Source organism: Enoplosus armatus, chromosome 19, assembly GCF_043641665.1.
Source record: "Enoplosus armatus isolate fEnoArm2 chromosome 19, fEnoArm2.hap1, whole genome shotgun sequence".
Taxonomy (NCBI): domain Eukaryota; kingdom Metazoa; phylum Chordata; class Actinopteri; order Centrarchiformes; family Enoplosidae; genus Enoplosus; species Enoplosus armatus.
Window position 1 is genome coordinate 11,341,673 of NC_092198.1, and position 24,420 is coordinate 11,366,092.

A 24,420-nucleotide genomic window follows, 5' to 3' on the forward strand; every position below is an offset into this window, starting at 1 on the left:
ATGGGCGTCCTGGTGACCTAGTAGTCTAAAATAGGGGTTCTCTTTCCGAGGATCAGGACTAATCTGAGGGGCCTCAAGATTATCAACAATAAATCAACAAGTTATATTCATCTTTTCAGACTTTCCTCTAATCCTTGCTTTTTTTCTTGGTATATTACTGTATCATTTTACTTCAGAAAGATATTCAAATAACACAAGGAAAAAACTTACAAGAGGACATTTTTGAGTGGGGACCTTTTTTCCTGTCTGTACTTCTAAAGCTATACAATAAAGGCAAAGTGCCCAATTTAGGAAACAGGCAACTCTCCAACTCCATTTTTACTAAAAAAAAATCAGTCTGTGACAGATACAAAACATGCATTGCGTTTTTGTCCTTCATGGTGAAATCTTTATTTAATTTCTCTCCACAACCCAGCACAGGTTATCATGTCATGTCCGAGATCATCTCTCACAAGTATTTCACACTCAGGAAGCTAAGCAGAGCATGTATAGTCATGTATTTCTCATAAATCATCGGGAAGGGGTTATTAGAGTTGAGCCTGAGGTGGCATGCTGCTGTTGTCATTTTGGTGCTCTGTGATCATTTGAGAGGGTCTTTAGTTTATATTTAATGCTCTCAGCAGCGCACACTACTGCAACTACACTGACGGCTGTGCGTGTGGGCATATATATATATATGTGTGTGTGCATGTGAGTGTGCATGTGTGTTCATGTGTTGTCCTGGATACACAGCAAGTAGGAGAATCATGCAGCTACTTTTAAATTGAAGACTCTTCAGAAAAAGGCTGTGTTGCTGCCACGTTGTTGTCACTAATGCACGTGGGTATCTGCATTAGAATGAGCATTTTTACAAACTAAAGCAATGTCTCCCTCCCCAGTTTAATAGGAAATAGCCTCTTGAAGGCCAGAAGCTGCACTAAAACAATGCAAAAGTGACATTTCCCCCTGTCTGCTTCCATGGAAGACTGTGGATTTAAGATTAATAGTTATAATTAATGGTATTTATAAGCCCTCCGGTCAATTCAATCACTGCCATAATGTCACAGAGCACCTTTTACTCCAATAGAGAACAACAGGTACAGGCTTCAGCAGTTTTCAGATGTCATTTTCAACTGGACTTCTTTCACAAAAGAGTAATCTAACAGTGAAGCATGCGTCATCTGTTTAAGGTTTCCCAATTCAGGTGTGACCACTGCATCTTAAAATACTGTCTTGCAACTTGGCTTGAGAAGCATTTGATGTTTACTCGCTGTTGTTAGATTGTTAATCCCTCATAAAACCGATCATGCTTGTGGGGATCTCTTCATTTGCAAAGAAAGGAGGGGGGTGAGGTCACTAAAAAGAAGTGTAAGAGTACAGCCAGACGAAGAGAGGGCTTCATGAAATAGATGTATAGTAGAGGGGGAGTAGGGTAGTCTCTTTCAGAAAAGACAACATAGAAAAAAAAACAGACTGAACTAGTCAGCTAACATGCTCTCAGTCACTTCTGTTTTAGATTCAGTGATGGATGCTATCCTGTCTGCCTTACAGTTTATCCCCCTCCAACTCTTATGTCATAGTCTCATGCTATTTGTCTCATACACGCACTCACACTCACACACACTCACACACACACACACTCATGTTTTTCATTTGCTCTCTCTAAACCCGCGTCTTCCTTAGAGGCTGGAGCTAGAAGGCAACTGGTGGGAGGGCCTGTCTTGGGAGCAGGAGGTGGCCTTGGACAACGATTTTCAGGTCAATCCAGCGACATGTCAGCTCATGGATTTGTTTATTTCCATAAAAAACCTGACTAATCTTCCACCAAGTACAAAGCCTGCATTGGAGGACACTCATACACCGTCTATTTCAAAGACTGGAAAAGCTGTCCCTTCGTCTCCTCCTGCTTCCCCTCCTGGCTTCTCTTGTCTCTCCTGCTCCTCTTCTTCTCCTCCTCCCCCCTCTCGTCTTTCTTCCAGTTCTGAGGCACACAGGTAGTCTTGGGACTGGGACTGCGAGTGTCCCAGGGACTCCACTGACAAGCTTCGGCTAGACAAGATGCTACTTAGGCTGGACTGGCGGGCGCCTCTGGGATGGTTCTCAATTTCCACACGGACCTCAATGTTGGTTCCTTCCCTGTAGAAACACATACAGACGTCACTATGAATCTGCCTGGTGATCAAAATGTTTCTGACTTGAGGAAGCATATGCAAAGAGTGAGTGAAAATGCGAACATGCTGATGCTTAGCAGGTAGAATGTCTACTACATTCACCATCTTAGTTTAGGGTGTTAGCATGCTAACATTGGCTAATTAACTCTTAACATAAAGTACAGCAGAGGCTGATGGTCACAAACCAAATAATTCTACAAATTAAATTTTTGACCTGGTGGTGCGAGATGAAACGTTAAGGGATCATCAAAGTTATTACAGTTCATCCTGAGGGAAACATGGATATCTGTACCACATTTTATGGCAATCCATCCAATAGTGGTTGAGACATTTCAGTCTGGAATCATAAAGAGAAAAGTAAAAACAGAGACAGAGGCAACACTTACCTCAAAGGAAGCGCTTGTGTGTCATTGAGCTCGCTGTCAGGCACAATAACCACCTCGCAGTCTGATTGGCTGTCCTGCTGGGTGTATCCATGGTGTTTTGTGGCTTCATCCAATTCTTCATAGCTATCTAGCTCCGGGGGCGTGGTGCTTGTACTGGGGAGCACGCCCACTTCCTGTACACTGACTCTGACTTCCTGGACGCTGGTGTCGCTGGGCGTTGGGTTGTTCTGACCCGGCCAGTGGTCGCTGACTACATGAGAGAATAGAAGATCTATAAGAGAAGTTGAAACTTCATCAGATCAGGCCACACTTTGGAGCAAAAAATGACACTGCACCTAGTACATATGAAAAGTTAGCTACACAGTTATTGAAGGAATAGCACTATGATTTGGGATATACGCTGATTGGCTTTCGTATTTTGTTTATTATATGAAGCTGGAGCCTAGAGATGATTCGCTTAGATAAGAAATATGCCTACCAGCACCTCTAGAGCTTGCCGATAGACGCACTGTGTCTTGTTTGTTTGGACCGTACACAAACAATAACAGTTACTTTCTTGAGTCTTGTTGTCACTGCCAGGCAACCAGTGGAGACTACAGGAATTTACTGCGCCCTGCTGCTGCTCACCAAGAAATAGTTCCAGCACTTAACTCCCCATAAAACCACAGCTTGACATTTTTATTTTACTGTTTGAATATGGATTAATCAAACAAGACAACATATTAATTACTGAGCTTCAGCGGTGCTATTAAAGGCAGATTTGTGAGCTTTGGACACAGCCATGCTAGCTAGCCATGGTTAATGTAGACAAACGAGAGCGGTGGCGATTTTCTCATCTAACTCTCGACAAGAAGGCAAACAAGCGTATTTCCCAAATTATCAAACTATTCCTTTAAATTCTGTACTCACAGCTGGCTAAGTCCTCCAGTTGGATTTTGTGTGTTTCAGGGGGCTCACTCTGCGGTCGACACCAACCGTTCCTACAGAGTGACATGGGGACGACCCCATAGACATACGTCAGCATTAGCGGCACACCCACACCTACAGGAAGACAGAAAAGCATGAAAAAAAACAATTCATAATATATTTTATAGTTTGCATCAAAATATCCTTTAATAACATACAAATGGTTATTAAAAGTGCACTCTTGGGGTTTAGTATTGCACTTCAATAAATCAAAGCAGCAGAGGCCAAAATATCCTGGTTTAAGTCCCTGGTACGTGTTAGGCTCCAAAGACACTGGATTCTAGACTTCCCATAATGCAACAGGATATCATCTTTTGGTAGGCCTGATAAATCCTCCCATCTCTCAAACTCCACATTCCCTAAATGTAGTACTCTCTGGGACTGGTAAATGTACTTTTATGTTAATGGATTTTCAGACATGTTAAATTGATGTGTGTGCTCCTTTTAACAGTTGTATTATCACTGCAACACCCACAACAAACACAAGAGGGAGCCCCCCCTGCTTCACTGTGGACTGCATAGAATAAAGTTGCTGAAACACTGATCTACAAAGCTTTTCTTGGCATCTTAACCTCCATATTATGCAATGTTGTTGTTCCAAATAATGCTGGGAACTATTGCTTATGCTCCCGGAACTTCTTTCAGGAACCAATTTCCTTATAAGCTTTTAAATCCTCTTTTAATTGGAGGTGAGCCAATCCAGCATTATTCATCCATTTTTTTTATTTTTAAGAATTTAAATCTACTGCATATCTGTTATATTGCTTGTTCTGATATATTTATTGCTTTTATGTCATCAATCATATTCCATCCCTTTGATCTTATGTGGTTTGCAAATCAAAATGAATCTCTTATGTTGTCTAATTCATTGTAAGTCTGTTTTCAAATCTCTGTTTTATGTTATATGTGGTGCTGCTATGTTGTCCAGGAGACTCCTGTAAAAGAGGTTTCCAATCTAACCTTAGTTATATGTAAATGTGCATTTATTATGATGAGAGGTGGAAAGACATCCCTGCAGTGGACACTTTAGATTCATAGTTAGATTCAGATTCAGAGGCAAAACAGCAACCTGTTGTCTCCTCTTTTTTATTTTCTGATAATAAAAGTCTTCAACACACAATTTTGACAAAACAATAAAAGTGTTCACTATGATGGATCACCTGTCTTAATATTAAGTCAAAATAAGAATAGAGCAGTGCATAACTACTCCAGCAAAGCCGGTTTTATTTCAGTTTGATTAGTCCCCACTCTCCTTCATAACCTTAAAAAAAAGTACTTTCAACAAGCCCCCAAACTCGACGAGCAGCAGCCTCCCTGCGCTGCGTGATTATGCAACCTGTGATTGAGATAGGAATTTGGGAGCACAAAGCAGAGTACCGACCAAACAAAGGGACATCATTAACACAGCGGGAACACTGGGACGCTATTGACTCAGCAACAGGGTGAAACGGGGGCAAGAGGATGAGCCTGCCAGCCAAACAGTTCGCAGAAAGAGAGGAGTGAAAGCGAGAGGCTGTGTGTGTCTGTGTGAGTCAAAAAGAGAGAAACAACAAGACAGGGGAGCCGTGACTGAAATATGAGAAACTAAATAACAATTATAGTTGCGGTGAGAGCGTAAAACAGAAGAGATATGATAAAGCATATGGCAGAGAGACAACTGAAATGTAACTGCAGGGTTGTAGAGACGGGGATGCAAGCAGGGCGATGATACACACAGGGATAGGAGGTGAGGGTGAAGAGTGCAGTGCGGCTAAATGTGTTTGAGTGTGTGTGTGTGTGTGTGTGTGTGTGTGCCAAGGGAGGGCCCGTCAGTGTGCGGTACAGTGATGGTTGTGACACAGCAGAGGGAGGCTGAAAGGCTGCTGAAGCCTTAAGGATTTCTGTCACACCCGTGAATGTTACCTACAGTAGGAAGTTGCATGAGTCGTCAAAATGCTACTCATGTGTGGTAATGAAATCAAGTGGTATGTTTGCGTACATTCATGATTTACACAAGGAATAGTTTGGCATTTTGGGAAATCCGCTTGTTTATTACCAAGAAGATCGATGCCACTTTCATGTCTGTAAGGTAAATATGAAACTCCTGCCAGCAGCTGTTTAGCTTAGCTTAGCAAACAGACTAAAAAGAGGGGGAAACAGGAAGCCTGACTCGGTCGACAAACAAAATCCACCTGCCAGCACTTCTAATGATTAACTGATTAACACATTATATCTCATTTGTTTAATATGTAATATATAAATAATAGTGAATGTAGCGTGTGAAAAGATGTGGGGCTTCTCTGTCTTGCTGTTATCTGAGACACTCCACAGCTAGCAGCCAGTGTGCTGGTCAAACCCACATGGGTCATCCTTATCTTTAATGACTTTTTGATCCACATGAGTACTGAATAGAAGTATTGATTAAACCACAGCTTTACTATTCAAATAGAAGGAAGTATTTTAAATGAGCGTATTTAGCATATGAAGTTTAGGATACTGTGACGATTTTATCTACTTTCTTTTCAACAAATCAATTTCTAAAAGTAATTCACTACTCATTTTGCAAAACAAGCTCATTTTACACTTTAATTACTCTTCTCGGTGTGCAGGACAGAAGGTGGCCATGTTGTTGTTTGTTCCTTACCCACAGTGACAGCTGCTATGACCGGCGACACAAACACTGACATCATCACCCCACTTGCCACAGTCAAGTAGTGCTTACTTCCTGAGATATTGTTTTTCTTACAGCGGCCATGGACCTGGAAGGTAATAAATAAAACATAAATTAGATCATGGAAATTTAATCTGTTCCTTGTTGTTGTTCTCATTCTCTGCAGCCACTTATTCCTGTCACTTATGCATGTCCAGTAATACATGCATCCCAGCACACATGAGGGGGAAAGGAAAACAGCCTGTGAGTCCTGTACAAGCTATCACAGAGAAAATATTCACAAACCAGTCACTCAGAAAGTGAGTTTATCCATTCAAACCAGTTATTTGGCGCGGCACAGGATTTACTGGCTCTTTTCTACCTTGCGGCCCATGTAGATTGGTATGCCCACAATGATGACTGGGATGGCGATGCCCGCTATAAGGGAGATGACCACCGGTGCTCCGAGCAACATGCCCACCTGCCACAGAACCTTGCGGGTTTGAGACCATGGCTTCTTCCCCCAGAAGGTACATCCTGAGGGACTGAGACACACAGGGGACACAGCAGGGGAGATCAGATAGGAGTTCATACCATTATTACGCCCAGAGTTCAGAAAACAAACGGTACATATTAAAACATATAGCATTTATAGCCACGTGAGCATCATGGCTCAATGTCCTTCTGTCTATCGGTTTGTCCACCCCTTTGGTTCAGACTGAGGATGAATCCCACTGACTTTGTTGATCTCTCACTTTTCCTCTAGCGCCATCATGAGGTTGACATTTTTGGTTTCGAGTGAAATATCTTGACAACTATTGGGTGGATTGCTGAGAAATTAGGATACATTCTCATGACCTTGGTGATCTGACTTTTCATCTGGTGTCAAATTTTTAATTTGCCGAACACTTTAATGACAGAATACCTTCAAAGTAATGACATCCCCACCAGGCTAAACTAAGAAGGTGAACCTGGTGAATATTACCTGCTTATCATTTAGCTCAAAAGCACTGCTGTGCCTAAGCACTGTCTCACAGAGCCACTAGCATGGCTGTAGTCTTGTTATCACCCCGTTAGTGCAGATTTTTGGTTTTATCCAAACACTCACATAGACACACTCATAATCATCCCCTCCATTGCTATGATCACAAAAGCATCAACATCCTGCAGGTCATGACCTTTTCATGCAGCCTCGTCCGACACTGACACAAACATAAAACCATTTTGAATTATTATTTCTTAAGAAACGAGTGAAATAAATTTACAGTATTTTTTTTTATAGTACTGAACAACATGACAACATTAACTGTCTGTCTCATTGCTGTCATTACATCATTACCCAGACTGAATGACCTCATCTTCATTTCTTATTTTAGCTTCGCCCTCTCTCCCTCAATTACAGTCACTTGCAGCTACCATTCACATTAGATAGATAAATGGAAATGGCGGGTTATTTAAGTCTGTTCGCGAGGAGTCAATATACTATATAAAATACTCTCTTGATATGACGTAAGGTACAATAAATGCTGCCTTAAAGTGCTTCTTAATAATCTAGTATCAGCCTGTGGTGTTGTGGTGTAACCCTAACTGCCAAGGAAAGCGGTGCAACACTGACTAATGCTGTTTGGTCTTAATGAAGCAGCAATTAGCTTGTAGGAGCAGCAGTGACAATGTAAGCAATACAAATGGCACCTTCAGGCTATGCTATTTCTCAAAGCATGCGTTTGTATCACAGCAGCAAATGTCAGTTTGGGGTTCTAAAAGCCTGAGTGGCTCTGAACTGGCAGATTTGCAGTGAGATGCTAAAAGCTTTGCCCTTCACATTCACTGTAGTTTGTAGTGTGAAAGACCGAGAAGGATGAGGGGAGAGAAGAGGAGAGAAGGTGTAAAAAGACAATGCAGCTCATGCAGACGAAAGCTCTCTTTCTCTTCTGACGCATACATCAACACATGATGATCAATACATGAAAAATTCATAAGTATCTACACCTTTCATTCACTGTAGTTAGGCCAGCAAAAAGGTTAAACTATTTCTTCAAATTCAGCTAATCAGCTTCCAGCTAGTCTTGCAGCTTGAGTTACATATTCTGCTGCATGGAAATATGGAGGCAGATAGAGCTGATTAATTGATGACCAGTCAGCAGTGACTCCCTTCCAGGACTGGAAAAATCAATGGAAGCCCAGACGAACAGTTTAAAGCAGTGCAGCCTCTCAACATTGACATACTGTCGTGCCTTGCTGCGCCCGGTTTTTTATCTCCGACTGGGTTTTGCTTTAAAACGTACAGATGGAACAGAGGTGTGAACACAGGTGTACAAATCTTAGAGAAGCTAGTTATTAAGGCTTTGTCCTTTAGGAAGAATTGAAGAAACTGATCAGTATCTTACATTTCTACAGAGTTGGATGTGTGCCACCGAGCATTTTCTGAGCTCATGCTGCTGTGAGGCTAGGATCAAATTCTGCTGCTCTTTCTCTCGTGTTTTTGAGCAGCACTTTCACTGCAGAGGTCCCAAACACCAAGATTGTTGATTCTAGGGCTACAAATAATAATTATTTTCATTATCAATTATTACAGCCCAAAATATAGATAGAAACCGCAAATCCTGAAGCTGAAAACAGTGAATGTTCAGCAATTTCGCTTGATAAAGGACTTGAACTGTTTTCAAGGTAAATAAAATTGGATCATTTAATTAGATGTGGGCATTTGGTTTGGTATGTTAATGTGTTCATGAGCTGAGTGTAACCAGAGTACCTGAGGTAGTGCACGTCGGTGATCTCCTGCATACACAGCCAGCAGAACTGACAGGCACACACAGTGCAGTTCATACGGTTACAGCTGCCATCGTTGGTCTTCATGATGTAGGCACCACAGCGAGGGCACGCTTTGATCTCCTCTGCATCTTCAGCAACAGAGTAAATGTGTGAGGGGTGGCCACACGTTCTGCAATGTTTATTTAGCACTTTGTAAAATGTGATAGGGAACCAGGAAAACACAACCTGTTCTAAATCGAAATCGAAATCCTCTTGATTTCTGGCACAAAAGGTTTGGAATAAAGGCAACATTAGCTGCTTGTCTCACCTCCTCCAGGTTCTTCATTGAAGACGTACAGCGTGGAGGCATCGTTGCCGCCTGAGGTGTGGCGGGCTCGCTGACGCCGGGCCTGGTCACACGTCTGGTTGGGGTGCCACAGCTGCCGACAGTGGTAGCAGAACTCTGTGTCACATCCCTCACGGCCACAGCTCAGCTTGGGACACTCTGCACAGCCGTAAGCTATCACTGCATAGCTGAGGAGAGAGAGAAACTGCAGATCAAAAATGACAGGATGGACATCATTATTATGTTAATTGATCCCTGAAGGGGAATTATTTGTTGTTAGGGATTCTTACAAACTGACATCTCAGCGGGCATCATGGAGGTTTAAACCCAGGTGCTCTCTACTCACTGTTCCACCCTGTTGCAATAACATGTGCAGCTGAGACGCACGGTGGCTGCAGTTTCATTTAAATATCACAGCTTTGGTTGGCTGACTGCAGTAAGCCTTTCATCTATTGGTTGGTCCTTATATTTTTCAACTGTTCAGCCTGGTGAAGCTCATTGAATTGCTCAGTGTCGTCTTTGCTCACAAACAGTACGTTTGCTGACTCAGTGAATCCCAACTCAAACAGAGATACAACTATCTGTGGGACTGCTTTCCAGAGTTCAACACCTGAACCAGAAATAATTCCATCCTTAGATCTTGAGCAGTCATTATGGTGATAACAAGGAGCTTGAAGCCTGTAGACCTAATGTCACTCCTCAGATGGGACATTAACATACATTTTAATATTCAAAAGATCATGCGGTTACTGATCAAATACAAGTGAAAGGGACCGTGAGAGATTCATAGGGTCTTTAGGATCCAGGCAGTGCGGCTCTGCTGTGAAGTCTTTGAAAAGCTCCTCTAGGCTTTTTCCTTTGGCATCTCCAGCTTTGTGTGGTTTTCAGGTTCGTCGGAAAGGTAGATGAATCAGACAGACCGAAGGCCACACACACATAAGAGGATAATTAGACGGCTGGCTGGATCCCAGTTTGGTGTCAGACTAGATTTAAACTGACTGTGTCTGACTCTCTATTCAAACACATTTGGCTGAACAACAAAGCCAGTGTGAACCTGCTCATGCATAAAACATGTCCAGGTATCAGTGGATATCTTTATCAAAGAAACCAGCAATAATTGGATTATTTAGATCAACACCCTTCCACACTTCATGCAAAGATGTTTAAAGAGGTTCTGACAAAACATACAGCAGCAGCAGCAGCAATGCCATGGGCTGAAAATGACTTTAATTTTTCTGCCCATGTAATAGATCATATATAGATGACAAAGTTTAACATATATATAAGATCCCACAGGCATGTTTTAAGATATCTAAAAATATTCTACTTTGAATAATAATTTGGGTCTGATATGGTGAATCCTGAATCTATGAACATGCAGGACACAAGATGTCTCCTACGGCACTAAAAAGTCCATTCTCAGCATACGTGCGCTGGAGAGTTTCAAGTGTCCACATCATATTTGTGTAAGTTGCATACTGGACCATGATTGGCTTCCAGACTAGTTGTGATGTCACAAAATCCTGCTCGTACATACTCATGTTAAACTCAGATTTCATGAGCAGGTCCCTTGTTTGCACATGCACGCGGTCATGCGACACACAGATCTGCACACCTTCCACTGATCGAGGCAGTAATGTGCCAAGAAACGAAGAAGAAGAGATTTAGCCTTTAAATCAGCTGTGCAAATGTAAAGCATTTAACACATTTGTCAGGCCTAAAGGATACACACAATGCGTTTTGGAGGGAGAAACTCAACATGTACAACTTTGTTTGTTTACAAGAAAACTCCAAAAGGTACTTTTAATTAGACATTTCAACCTGAGAAAGCAGTAGAAGCTATGTGGTATAACTGACATGTTTGACAGAAGTTCAAATAAAAATATTTTATTTAGGTCAATCTGATTAGCAGGCTACGCAGCTAAATTCATGTTAGTCGAGAACTTGATGTTCACTTGCTCGTGTGTGGTTTGCTCGGAAAAACAAACCACACACGCTTCTTTTTGGTGCATATACAAAAATCCTTCCTCATACGTCAAACTATTGTAATGTTGGATGGAAGTGCTGTTATTTGACAGCAACACAGGCACTGAAAGATTTCCACATTAAATCCTTATACTGCAGATTCCCTTGCAGCTTCTCAACTGAGACCACCGGCAGTAGATTCACATATGCAGCAAAGACATGACAAAAAGTGCACACATAGATACAAGTGGACGTACACTGAGCACCACGCCGTCTCAGAGCCGGCATAATCTCCAGCTAAGCTTCTGTCACTAAGACCTCGAGGAATGTGTGTATGTTGGGAACATGGGAATACACAAACCATACTGTAAGTGACCAGTTTACATAATGGTTTACATCAAAGGCACATTTATGTTGGAGCTATAAGTCATTTAAAATTTAAAACAACACTGTCCTCCACTTGTAAACATTTTTTTAACATGTGAAACTAAAAACTGGCATATTGATTTTTGCTCCGCTCATTCATCATGAGCAGGCTGTGAGCACTGACAGCCGGAGAGACAGACAGTCTACCACTGAGTCCCGAACCCGGGTGCATACGTGCTTTTGACCACAAATATTCACAGAGCACACAGCACACACACACACACATTATGATTTCCCATCAGCAGCCCTATCCTGTTACCCATCCATGAACATGGTGATACAGCGATGGGTCAGCACTGTACATGTTGTAAACGACAGCAGATGAGATGAGAGTTAACTCTGAACATGTCTTGTGGTTGCATTGCACTGTGGTCTATTGAGGCTGCTGTCAATATGGGGGGGGGGGGGGGGGGGGGGCATGTCTCTGACTCTTCCACAGTGGATTTCTCCCTGTAAGAAGAATAAGCCACCGTACCAAAATGATCAATTCTGCAAAGAAATATCAGTAGTTGTGCTTTAAACATCTCTATATGTGACATGATGTAATCAACATTTTAGCCAGTTATCCTCAGGGAGCAAGAAATACAGTAACAGATACAGCTTCCAGAAATGCCAGGCACAGTGTTATTGTAGTAAATTGAGTTCTTCCTTTAATGACCGATACAACATATTTGGTGAGTTGTGTGTAATCCCACATTTGGATGGATTCTTGAAAAGTCGTAGTTACCAAAGGAACACAATCAGTCTGTTCTGTTTCAGGATCTGCAAAAATATTTTGGTTGCATCAACATTTGAACAGCCTTGGGACGCATGTAAGCTTTCACTAGCTTCTTTTCTTTTCAAAGCTCAGTCAATCATTCTGACACTGAAAAAAAGCTGCTCCAGTCTTGTGTTTCATGACATAAAGCCGGTAGTGGGATGGCAGGGGTTTGACAAGAGCTGCCACATTGTAAAGCTGAATAAGGGCTCTCATTTTAATTTCAAGGTAATTACAGTGCAGTGAATTGCTGCAGTGTGACTCAAGATGTGAACAAAAAAGTTTTTCTGCAAGTTTAGAGAAGCCATTGTTCTCATTATTTATGCCTTTTCCTCTCCTTCAATAAATCATCTCCTCAATGTTGTTAGGTAACTATCGTTATACAAAAACATGCCTTTTTTTATTATTTATGATTTTGAAATGAAACCTTTTCTGTTCTGGAAAAAAAGTGTGTAGGAAAATCCTTTTTCATTCTCACCTGCAGTCAGGCGCAGGGCACCAGCGCGTATCAGGATCAGCAGCCAGGAAACGTCTCAGCTGGTACTCCTCAAACCGCTCCAGCAGCGCCCGGTCATCCAGGATGGCACGGACATCCAGAGGCGCCAGTGTTTCAGGGCACTGCGGGCACGCGATGCCCACCCGGCTCTCTGATATCTCAATGCGCAGGTACTGGCGGAGGCAGTCCGAGCACGTTCGGTGGGAACAGGAGGTGAGTCGTGGGAAGTGGCACCGTGGTTGACTGAGCAGGCACAGTGGACACTCCTCCAGGTGTTCATCCAAAAGCTGCTCCTGGCTGGAGGAGGACAGGGACAGGACGCCGGTGGAGCCGCTGCTGGCCCCGCCCACGCACTCAGCTGTGGCGGCACCCTCCTCGCCTCCCTCAGCCGCTGCTGGCGGACCTCCTCCTTCTCCTCTTTCGCCTCCAGAAACTCTTGATTCTCCAGCCTCTTCTGCTGTGAGGGTGAGGTCCTGTTGAGAATTACAGTGCAGCTGATTTACCAAATATACCAAACATTCACCAAATATTATGCAACAGACTTGTGAGGATATTCTGCTGCTGTTCACAAACAAATTTGAGAAATAAATGAAAGCAAATGGAACATCCTCACATTTCCAGTGAAAATCAAATAGGTGAGTGTGTATGAAGGTGGATATTTGGTGTACTTGGTTTCTTGGCAACATAATTTCCCGAAATTACCAATTAATTAAATAAACACTCTAATGGATTTGGGCTATAACAGTATGGGAGAGGGAGGAAGCAGAAGCAGAAGCTAATACATCCAAAGTTAATGATCTACAGCCTCTCTTCAGGTTCTTCTTTCTGACACAACAATTTGTGAAACATTTTGATTTTGATCTAAAATGTTTCAGTGTTGCCTCTAATATGAATAACAATTTACTGCAGCACAGAAACACTTTCTGTTTTCATCTTCTGACTATAAATATGGAGGGATAATGAATGAGCATATACATTATTATGTCCTACATTTCAAAAGTAGGAGTTTTAACTTTTTAGGTTACAGGTTCCAAGCAACAAGTTTTTCTGAAACTAGGAAAAATTATAGTATAGTGAGACAGAATAATGAAGAACATATATAAAAATCTGACACATAAGTAAATTTTCTGACTTTATAAAACTAGACACAGTGGACGAAAGCTCAAACTGGAACGTATAAAAACCTAAATCAAACATTAAAAAAGTCTACCTGAAGCCAAGACAAAACTAGGAGAAATAATACGATATGGGAGTACAACTATAACAGCGTGAGAAGCCTCCGTCTCACCTGCTCTGGATGCTCGCTCGGGGTCAGGGTGATGGCCACCTCCTCTTTGGGCCAGGCTTCCACAGGCCTCTCGGGCCTCGGCTCCGATTTGGGCTTTCTGCTGAAGAAGTTCAGGAAGCTCAGCGGCCCCGTCTGCTGCTTGGGCCTCTTCATGGTCTAGGACTAGAGCGGGAGCAGCAGCTGAGGAGGACAGGCCAACGACCATGAGCAGGATGCAAAGGCGTGTGTGTGTGTGTGTGTGTGTGTGTGTGTGTGTGAGTGAGAGAGAGCGTGTGTGTGAGAGTATGTGTGTGAGTTTGTGTGTGCGTGGGTGGGTGAGCACAGTGAGCGGCTCTCACGGCTCAGAGTCTTGGAGCTGGGCGGCTGCTCTGCGGTACGTGGGAGGAAGAGTGGGAGAGATGGAGAGGTAGACGACGGGGAGGAGGTAATCCCTGCCCGAGGGGAGCATCACTAATTTGGAGCCTTTCCAAGGCCTGGTCATGTGATCTACTTTGTCTCTCCTCAGTCTTCTTTTCCCTCCTCCTCTTCCTCCTCCACCGCCACTGCAGTTCCCTCGGTCCGAGCTAGTCCTGAAGTGGCCGACTGCCCTTCATCGTTTGAGGCCTCCTCTTCAGTCCCTTACCCTGGAAACAAATATCACAATCACGACTAAATTACAGTGAATCAGAAATGATGGGATGTACAATAAAGTCCCTACATGAAAAGTTGAGCTGCTAAATCTTTTGAACATTTTTGATGTAGAAAAACCTCTCCGTGAACCCCATGTACATGAATATAAATGTTTTCCCTCTGCAAATATATATATATATATATATATATATATATATATATTATGTATTAAATATCGTTGCTCTGTCTCTCACCTTTGCTCGAAACCTGAGCAGACACAATGCCAAGAACTCATTTTAAAATCTGACCTTTCAATAATGTCACACAAATAACTATTTCAAAAATAAGCTGTGCCACTTTACTCCTGACTCTCTATCTAAAATCCCCCGAGTGTCACTTATATGAAATAAAATCCAAACTGAAAAGGGGTTCGGATCTCCGCGATGCAGCCTGCCCGTCATACAGCCTCAGACATGAGCAACAAGGTCACAGCCATGAGGCACAAAGAGCAGATGGATGAGAGAGTTGTGACTGGTTTGACAGAGAGGATTGGGGGAGATGGCGGGTGAGGCGGTGATAGACAGCACAGACGACTCATTCTGTCTCCATTAGGCAGCAGCAAGCTTTCATAATCAGGCCCGGAGAGCAAAGAGAGCATGAGGTGATTCATGCAGCCCCAGACCAATTAAAACATGTCTCCATATTGACACTACGTCAAATCGGACCATGGAATACGGCATGAAATATGATATGATTATAGATTGTCGTCTATTTAAAGAATTGTTTCCCTTTCTCTAATTCTGTAGCTAAAGAAAAAGTTAAATCTATGATCTTTAAAAGTGATTCACTCTTTTTTTTATCAAATTAACTGCAGTGGCCAGAGGCAGGGTACGGCTACAGGAGCTATATGCTTCATCATTCTTTTACCAGAGATGCACAAAGAATCTGGATTTATGTAACACTGCAGTGCCTAACCTGCCTTCTTGCATCGAGACTCTGAGAGTTGGAGTTGTATTTATATTCTGGTCCTGTGGATATGTTCAAATCGACATGAATAGCAGGTCCTTCTTGCAGCAGCACATCATTACATATGGTAATTTAAAAGTAAAGAAAAGACATTCTTGCCCTTTGAAAAGCTGGCACCATAAACTGATGATTAGTGTTGATATTTTAGATGCATATTTTTTTCCCACTGTAGCTCCGCTGTATCTCTGTATTTAGCTGAGATACAATCTGGCCGATACACCATACAATATAAAACTACTGACAGCCGTTTTTGTCTCGAGTTAATGTATTTTATGATGGAATTAGCTGTTGCATAAGAAACATTTAAAAATCCTCTTAGAAAGTAAATCATCTTCTAGGAAATCTCTTTAAAAATGTACAAACCAAATATTTAAATAAGTTAACAGATGAAACACTGAACACAATAAACTAAATGTGCTAAATGTGCAAATGTCTTAAAAGGCCAGTTAAACCTTAAGAAGTGAAACAAAGAAACCCCAAATCTATAAGGTCAATGCTGGCAATGCCTCACAAAAGATGGGATAAAGTTGGTCGTGGTTTTCTGTCAGGAAGCTGGAGGAATATGAACTGGCTAGATGAGAGATGTTTGTGAAGCTTTCTGTTTCACGCAGGCAGACAACACGGAGGATACAATGACAGTCACAGCTACAGTATTAATACAACTCGTACACACTGTTTCCGGACCACACAGTGATGGTTAATGTGGTAACAATTGCATAAAGTCCTTTTTAATCTCTCTCAACAAAATCTTTATTTGGAAGAAGTGCAGTTGATAATGAGCTTTAGGATTTTGGCGTTAAAGGAAATTTCTCCAAAACCTGACCATCAGTTAGAAGCATTTAGAGTTCTGTATTTGTTCAAAGGTCCACTCTTTACTTTTTCCCACACTTTGTGAATGAAGACTGTTCTCCACTAGTGTCTCTAAATTCAGACTCAAATGTTTACAGGTGTAATATTTAAAAAACAAAGCAGAAGAGGCATTCTGTCATCCCTAAAAAAAAAACAGAACGCAGCATCCCCTGCAACAATTTGAAAGGGGTCAACCGTCCCTCCTCATATTTTTTTCCACCAGAGGTAGCGTTTCTATAACTGGGTTGTGCATCCGCTTCCCCAACATCCATATTCCACGGGGACTGACTTCTTCAGCCACAGCACAGGCTCCAAAGCGCCGACCTCTGTGATCAACACGTCACTGTGCTGATGTTTATTTATAGACATAATTCCCACATACGAAGACATCAAAAGCGCACACATAACACATTCAAAAGAGCTCAACTCGCATGCAATGAACATACTGTCTCCACACATTCACTCATACATGCTAAAACACACACAGGCACGCTGATACATGTGCAAACAGACACACACACACACACACACACACACACACACACACACACACACACACACACACACATAATAGAGTCTTTATATTATAGCTCAGCGGGCTCCAGCCAGGGCTTATCGTTTCACACTAAAAAGACAGATAGCCAAGTAATAATAAGTTGTCACTGCGCGGGAAAGTTTTCCATCAGTATGTTCAGAATTATAACTGTTGTACTGCTCTTACACAGCAGAGCAAAGATAGAGATACAAGCAGGCAGTAACTTGGGCCGATCTGGAAGCAGCACTATTCATATGGCCCTTAAAATCGGTCTGAGTATTCTGGAGAGTCAATTTTAGACTGCCAACTAAGCGCACTGAAGAAAGGCCACTTTCAGCTACCTGGGCAGTTTATCTTTTGTTTTTTCTCTTCCACGTCTGACTAAATCCTCCATTTATCACAGGGAATGTTCTTTCACTCCAATAGTCCTGTTCACAGTCTGTGCAGACCATCTTTGCATTGTTATAGAACATCATCATCATCATCTTGAATCAGATCGTCCGTCCATCCAAAACTGCAGAAACGAAGCCCACTGATGTGCGCGCACACACACACGAACACACAGGCACAGGCACACACATTATTGTGCACATACACATTTGAATTATGTGGATACAGAGATGGAGACGGCAGAAGGAGCTTCTCTGTGACGAGATGCTGTTTGTCCTCTACAACAAGTGGCTATGACACAAACACAATAAATGTTACTGTCTAGGCTGACGTCAGTGAAAACTACTGAATACAGTCACAAGCAAAACTTGCAACAATAAAACAGGCACTCGTTGGACATCAAAGGCTGCAAAATCCTGTGGGAGTGTTCATTTTAATCTCTTTAACCTCAGTCATCACAAACACATACTGGGAAAATGTGTATAAAATGATACACTACAAGATATTAGGTATATTTCCATTGGAAGTCATGGTGGAGAAGCCATTTTTAATAATTGTACACAGATTTAGAATAATTTAGCTTTCCTTCAATTTAAAATGACAACCTGAGTTAACATGGGTTGAAAAGTCTAATGAATTCAGTATTTCAAAAAGGAATAAATAGATAAGAGAAAAGGGTCATTTAAAGGGTAACAAGTCCAAAAACACTGTGGTGTCAACCTCTGGTTACTGAGCTAATAATGAAACATACTTTTATATGTAATGCGTTTTTATGTGTCTTTGAAATATTATGTTAAACAAACTTTATGACCTCTCTTTAAATATATTCAATGACGAGACAGTGAAGAGGACGATGAAGGGGGAAAGAAGAGTCCTTCTCAGAAGTCTCAAGGGACAACATAGTTAACAAAACGAGGGATGGACACAGATGCTGCTCGGAAAGAGAGAGTACATCTTCAGCTTAATGGCTTTCTTTTCTCTCGAACGTGTGTGTGTGTGTGTGTGTGTGTGTGTGTGTACAGAATACCGTAAAATGCTCCTGAGGCCAAACACACACTTAAAGATTCGACCTCCCCTCTTTACACTATGGGACGCTGGCACCCCTTTGATGTTTCATACTTCACTCACTTTGTGGAGAACTCTTGGCCATGGAGAACGAACAATCCAGTAAACACAGCCTGTACAAGAATTCAAATTCTTAAAGCGTCTCGGGGGATTACAGAGAATTAAAGGACAAATACAAAATCTGTCCTAGAATTTTTTTTTTCTGTGCCAGACCACAAAGAGCTTAATCACTAATTCTGACTGTGGAAATTCTAACCTAAATATCAGATTTAATGACTTTGAATAACTGCGACGAAACATACCTGTGCATGGGTGAAACTGCAAAGTGAATCATAACCTGCTGCTGCATGTTTGGGAAACATGTAGTCTTTCTGAGAGTTAAGAAGAAAAATAACCCACTCTAGTCCTAAAAGAGAAATCCTCTGTAGAGTAACTCTGCAGTTTTCCAGTTAGATGGGTATAATTTATAACAAACCAATGTGTTATAAAACATACTTATCCAGCCCATTTCTTCTTAACTTGCCCACTGAATTTATAATGTGATGATAATTTATAGATAATGTTATGGACTAATTATCATTATCAAGTCTATCGTTCACAATGTTATAAGAAAAGGAACTATGAATCACGTGTGTCTCAACAGTACGAGGGCAGAGAGGAGAAGTGGGTCTGCAGGAGGTGGATGCTCACTCTCCAGCTCAAGAGTTTACTTTAACAAGATGGCTGTTTGACCTTGTGACCTGCTTGAGCACCTTACAACTGAATGACACCTATTCCATGTACCAGCACACAAAAGCAAAAGCTCCAGCCACATGTCTCAGTCTTAATTGACAGCAGCAAAACCTCATTTTTAATTTATTTCCAACAGGCAACAGATCCCTTGGCCAGCAGCATCACCGGACATCATTACATAATGTACAAAGGCTTTGGCTGGAGTCTTGTTTTCTTACCTACTGACATGATTCAGCAGGCTGATTCACACCGATTCCAATCTGACAACAAAAGCAGCACGCACTCGCACACATTTCTACAGAAAAATAAAAAGCAGGTAAAAAGTTTGAGCGTCAAAGTTTTAAAGGGGTATTCCCGCCAATTAACATATAAATAACAGTTTAACCCTGATGATGTCACTGGGGTTATCTCAGCTTTTAACAGAGTCTCAGAGTGGCTCGATTAGTCTCAGTGTTTTTTACAGACTGGACATATGGAGCTCAAAAGCCATGGGCATTTACCAGGCAGGATGAAATGAATGAAATTATGCTTTATGTTGCATTGTGGGAAGGGTCCGGTGTTTTTGCAGCTTGATCCACGCTACGGACAAAAACTCAGGATTTCTCGACTTCTGTTGCTCTAATTTTGACTATTTTATATCTCTTTTTTTATCTCTTGTGAGTCCCCCACCTTTAAGTGCCACTCTGAATCACTGGGTAGCCCTTTAGGATGCTGATTATGACTTTAATGTTCACAAATCAAGCCTGTACAGCATTCCTTAAATCTGGACAAAATGTACAGAAAGTAATCCTGTGCGCATGCAAGTTATTCTTGATTTAATGCAGCCTTCCTGATCTCACAAATCACTGCCTATAGGTCAGAGCCTATGGCAGATAAAAATGACAATGACAGATGGGTTTATTACACAACCAGCATCTGCCCCACAGCATCCCCCCTCCTCTGAAATGCCAAACAGGGAAGAAACGCGACTTTTGTCCTTTGAATGAATGTTATCTCCTCAGCTTTGCAGTGTTCTCGGGGACACTTGTTAACAAGCTGTTGCTATGCAATCACTTTACATATTTTACTGTTTTCATTCTGATGGTGAGTTCTGCCTTACCGGGGGAAACCTGATGATGCACCCTGTTAAATATCTCTTCACTGGACACAAGCCCACATCAGCAATGCGGGTTTCAGAGGCATGAGAGTGACCTCAGCCTGCCCACACACACACACACACACACACACACACACACACACACACTACTGCACTCCGCGGCATCCCTGATCACAATCTTCTGTTTCTGGACCATGTGGTTCTCAACACTGAGTCTCAGTGACCTCTAGCAGCCTGTCGTCTACTTTATGTTATTGAATAACCACAATATAAGGGATTAGGTTTCACATTATATCATATTAAAATAGCCTATGGTGAGTGAAATGTCATAACAGAGCTGGATGTCTTCTTAGTGTATTATAACTCACTGATCCACATGTTTTAACTCTACAGATCAAATAAGAGAAGTGTTATTCATCCAAATAAAGCATAATGGCAGGCCTGTAGGCGATATATTGGGGATGCACTTGTAAATGAAAGGTGTAATAAAAGCGTACTAATCAAAGGCGGCCTTGCATAGCCTCCACATTTATTCAAAAAAGAAATTTCATACTTCCATTTTTAATCATTTAAACAGAGGTCTGTCCAGGGCATCAGTATGCTATTGCAGGGAGTGGCATGTTTAATAGGCTACGTATTCGCATTTACCACCTTCACCTTCTAGATATCCCTCATAGACACGAGTAATAAAGAAAATAAAGCCGTCTGCGTTCGCGTTAGGAAGTCTGCAGATAAAACACACAATCATTTCTATTACGTAAACGCTATCTTACCTCTCTGTGCGGCGCCTTCTCTTTGCAGCGTAGATTCAACAACTGGCTCCTCCCCTTGAGGACCAAACAGTAGCACAGAAATCAGCCCCGTCTCCTCCTCCTTACTGCTGCACACAAAACATATCTGACCGGTGAGAGCTGCAGAGAGGGAGGGCGGGATGGCCGGGTCCGGCCCGGTGCAGGAGGGAGCCGAGGAGAGGAGACCCGCGGCGAGGAGATGGCTTCCCCCGCTGCAGCAGCAGACTGAAGGGCTCTGCTGCGCGGCGGCCTGAGGGGAGGCACACTGCAGTGACATGAACCAATGGGATGACGCAGAATCCCAGGATCTCCTATTCATAAATGCTCAATCCCATGACAAAACACAGCGGTTCTCACATGTATTCAGCGCCAAATGTACACACGCAGGCCACCTCTTTTCATATTTTTTCCCATGCAGTCAGCAGGATTTGTTGTTGATCATTTAATATTAAAAGGCACACCTGACCTGGCACGTCCAATGCTCACAAGAGTGAAAGAGGAGAGTGGTCCTTTCTATCTAAGGAGAAAAATTCTGGTAAAATAAAAGGCAACTATTATTTAGGGATCTCTTGAAGCACTTTCAGAAGCACTGGGGCTCCAGTTGTAAAAAAAAAAAACACTGCACTGTTTATGTTGATGGAAATAGCACACACTCATAGACACAAATTTAAGGCGTAATTTGAAGTCCCAGTTAGAGTTGGTCCTTATTACTGAACAGTAAGTGTAAAGGAAGCTTATAATACTTTACATTGTCCCTATAATTTAAATATAAATTTACAAGCAAAATATTGTATTTTGTGGGACTGCAGTACATTCATAAATTCTGTAGATTCACACTTAAGAGAATAGAGTTTATTTTAAGCAATTTTGGGACACACAAACAGTCCTCACAAACAAGTACCTCTCCCTTATAACTTTTTATTCTTTTGTAATGCAGATAATGACCTAAAATGTTACAAGACATAGCAAAATTACACAACATTTGCCCATATTTTTCAGGCAGACAGAGAGTTTAGGCTTCAAATGTCAGTGAAAGGATGATTAATGTATTTTGCCTTATAAAAACTGTGCTTATCTGGTGACAATCTCACAGTAGACTGCTACTGTCTATTGGTTTGAAGTGGGCCTGTTGGGGTAGCCAGTTTCTGCTCCATTAGATGAGTGCATTGTATTTGTGTGGGACTTACAAATTCTCTGTTAGACAGACTCAGACGCTCAGGACTGTGAAATAATTCAGGTAAGATTGTCATTATATAGATATTTCAGCTCCTGTATACATAAGAACTACAACTACAATGATTCAGTGAGGTAAAGCAACCGGAAGTTATTTTCGGAAACGGAAACACCTCACTGAGCAGAAGAGAAATGTATACAATGGAATCAAGATACATCACGCCGGCAACAATGACACATCCGGTATGCACCTCAGGCCTTCAGAATAAAAGCCAAGAATTAAAACTATTAAAGAAAAACTCAAACTACTGTAATTTTGGAATCAATAGTCAATGAAGCCAATTAAATAACAGCTCAGGTTACGGAGATCTGTCAAAAATGACAACTTTACGAGTAAGGATATTTTTGATTCTAACTAGAACTGGGAATTAAATACGATAGATACATCTACAGTAGATCACTGAAACACTGAAATACTCATTAATGGCACTAAAAATATGCAAGGAGAGTCCAATTATCTTCAGAAAATGATCTTCAAATCATAAAATCACGTAATTATACAGTGTAAAGCTGAATTCCTATGTTTTGCTTCTTTAATATTTACAGATTAAATGACGCTGGAAGAATAAATTAACATTCAATGAGTATGACCTGTATAATGTGTGCTGTTTTGTGCTAAATTTAACTTTCAGGTAGCCATTATTTCAGACGTCGCTTTTATTCTGAAGGATTTGCGCCGGAAGTCTTATTGTTTTTGCTGCGGCTGGATATCAGACGAATCAGAAAATCAATTAAGTTATGAAAAATACCATTAATTGCCTTTCTTTGTCACCGCAGCTCATGAAGAAATGGCGGATCTCCAGGCGTTGTGCATTGAGGAAAAACACTTCTAATGTCATCTAATGGCGTGTATACCGACGATAAAAACCACCTCAATCGACAGGAATATTTACGTTTTCTAGGTAAGTTAGCTTGATAGCTACTCGGCTAATTTAGCTGTAGGTTAACATGTTTAACCACGGCTAATACTCACTGAAGATGGCACTTGTCAGTCATTACTACGTGCCGAGGACGCATTTGGTTTAGCCACTCAATAGGTTGCGTACCGTCAGTTTTCCGAAATATTGCTGACATTTCTTGTTGTAGAGTGACAACATTAGCTAGCTGTATGCTATGTGGGGACATGTTTCTGTTTAAATTGCTAACCGACACGCTTGATTGCTCTCTGTCGGTGTGCAGTACCAGAGCTAAAGTGTTAGCCATTTTGCTAAAGTAGCTTAATGGCTAGCTACTTAATAGTGGATTGTGTGTTTGTTTACAGTGGTATTACACCAGCTCACGTCCAGATAATACCCTGAAATGGCATCTGTGTCCTGTAATGTTAGCGACCTTTAAAAGAGAGAGTTTATTATCTACACAGTTCAATATCCTCCAACTGGCTTCATTAGGATTTGCTGAAATTATAGATACACTGCAATAAGACTCTTGACCCCAAATTAGACTGGATTCATGGGTTCATAGCATTCATAGTTTGCAGTTTTATGTAAATACAGGGCTCATCAGACGTGAAGCAGCTAGAAAACCTACCTATGTTACAGTAAAATGACTAAGGTAGTTGTTATGTACTGTGTATGAGCAGCTTTGATGACACCATCACTGGTCACTACAGATTCAGCTCAAGGAGTGATTATACAGTTTTACTCTGTATAATCACCATTGTGTAATGTTTAAGCTAAAATGCCACAAATTACACTGGTCCAAGCATCTCAATTGTGAATATTTGCTGGTTTTCGTTCTCTTCTATGATAATAAAATGTGTCTATATGGGTTTTGGCCTTTTTGGAGACTGTTTGTTTGAAGATGTCACCTTGGGCTTCAAGAAATTGTAATGGGCATTTCTTTCTTTTTTTACATTAAATAGACCAAATTTAATCTATTAATTGCATACCAATTGATTTTTTCTGTCTTGCATCTATAGAAATACTGAAAGATAT

At 41.5% G+C, this 24,420-nt stretch overlaps 1 protein-coding gene across 1 annotated transcript; it reads right to left on the reverse strand.

Annotated features, from left to right (window-relative positions):
- Window positions 1-1,832: 1,832 nt before the first annotated feature.
- LOC139302687 (E3 ubiquitin-protein ligase RNF19B) lies at window positions 1,833-14,313 on the reverse strand. Its single transcript, XM_070926393.1, has 9 exons — window positions 14,161-14,313; window positions 12,855-13,345; window positions 9,211-9,416; window positions 8,884-9,031; window positions 6,514-6,676; window positions 6,126-6,240; window positions 3,446-3,577; window positions 2,537-2,807; window positions 1,833-2,115 (listed from the first exon to the last, which is right to left on the reverse strand). The coding sequence occupies exons 1-9, from the start codon at window positions 14,311-14,313 to the stop codon at window positions 1,833-1,835; spliced, it is 1,962 nt and encodes a 653-aa protein (XP_070782494.1).
- Between the last annotated feature and the right edge of the window lie 10,107 nt (window positions 14,314-24,420).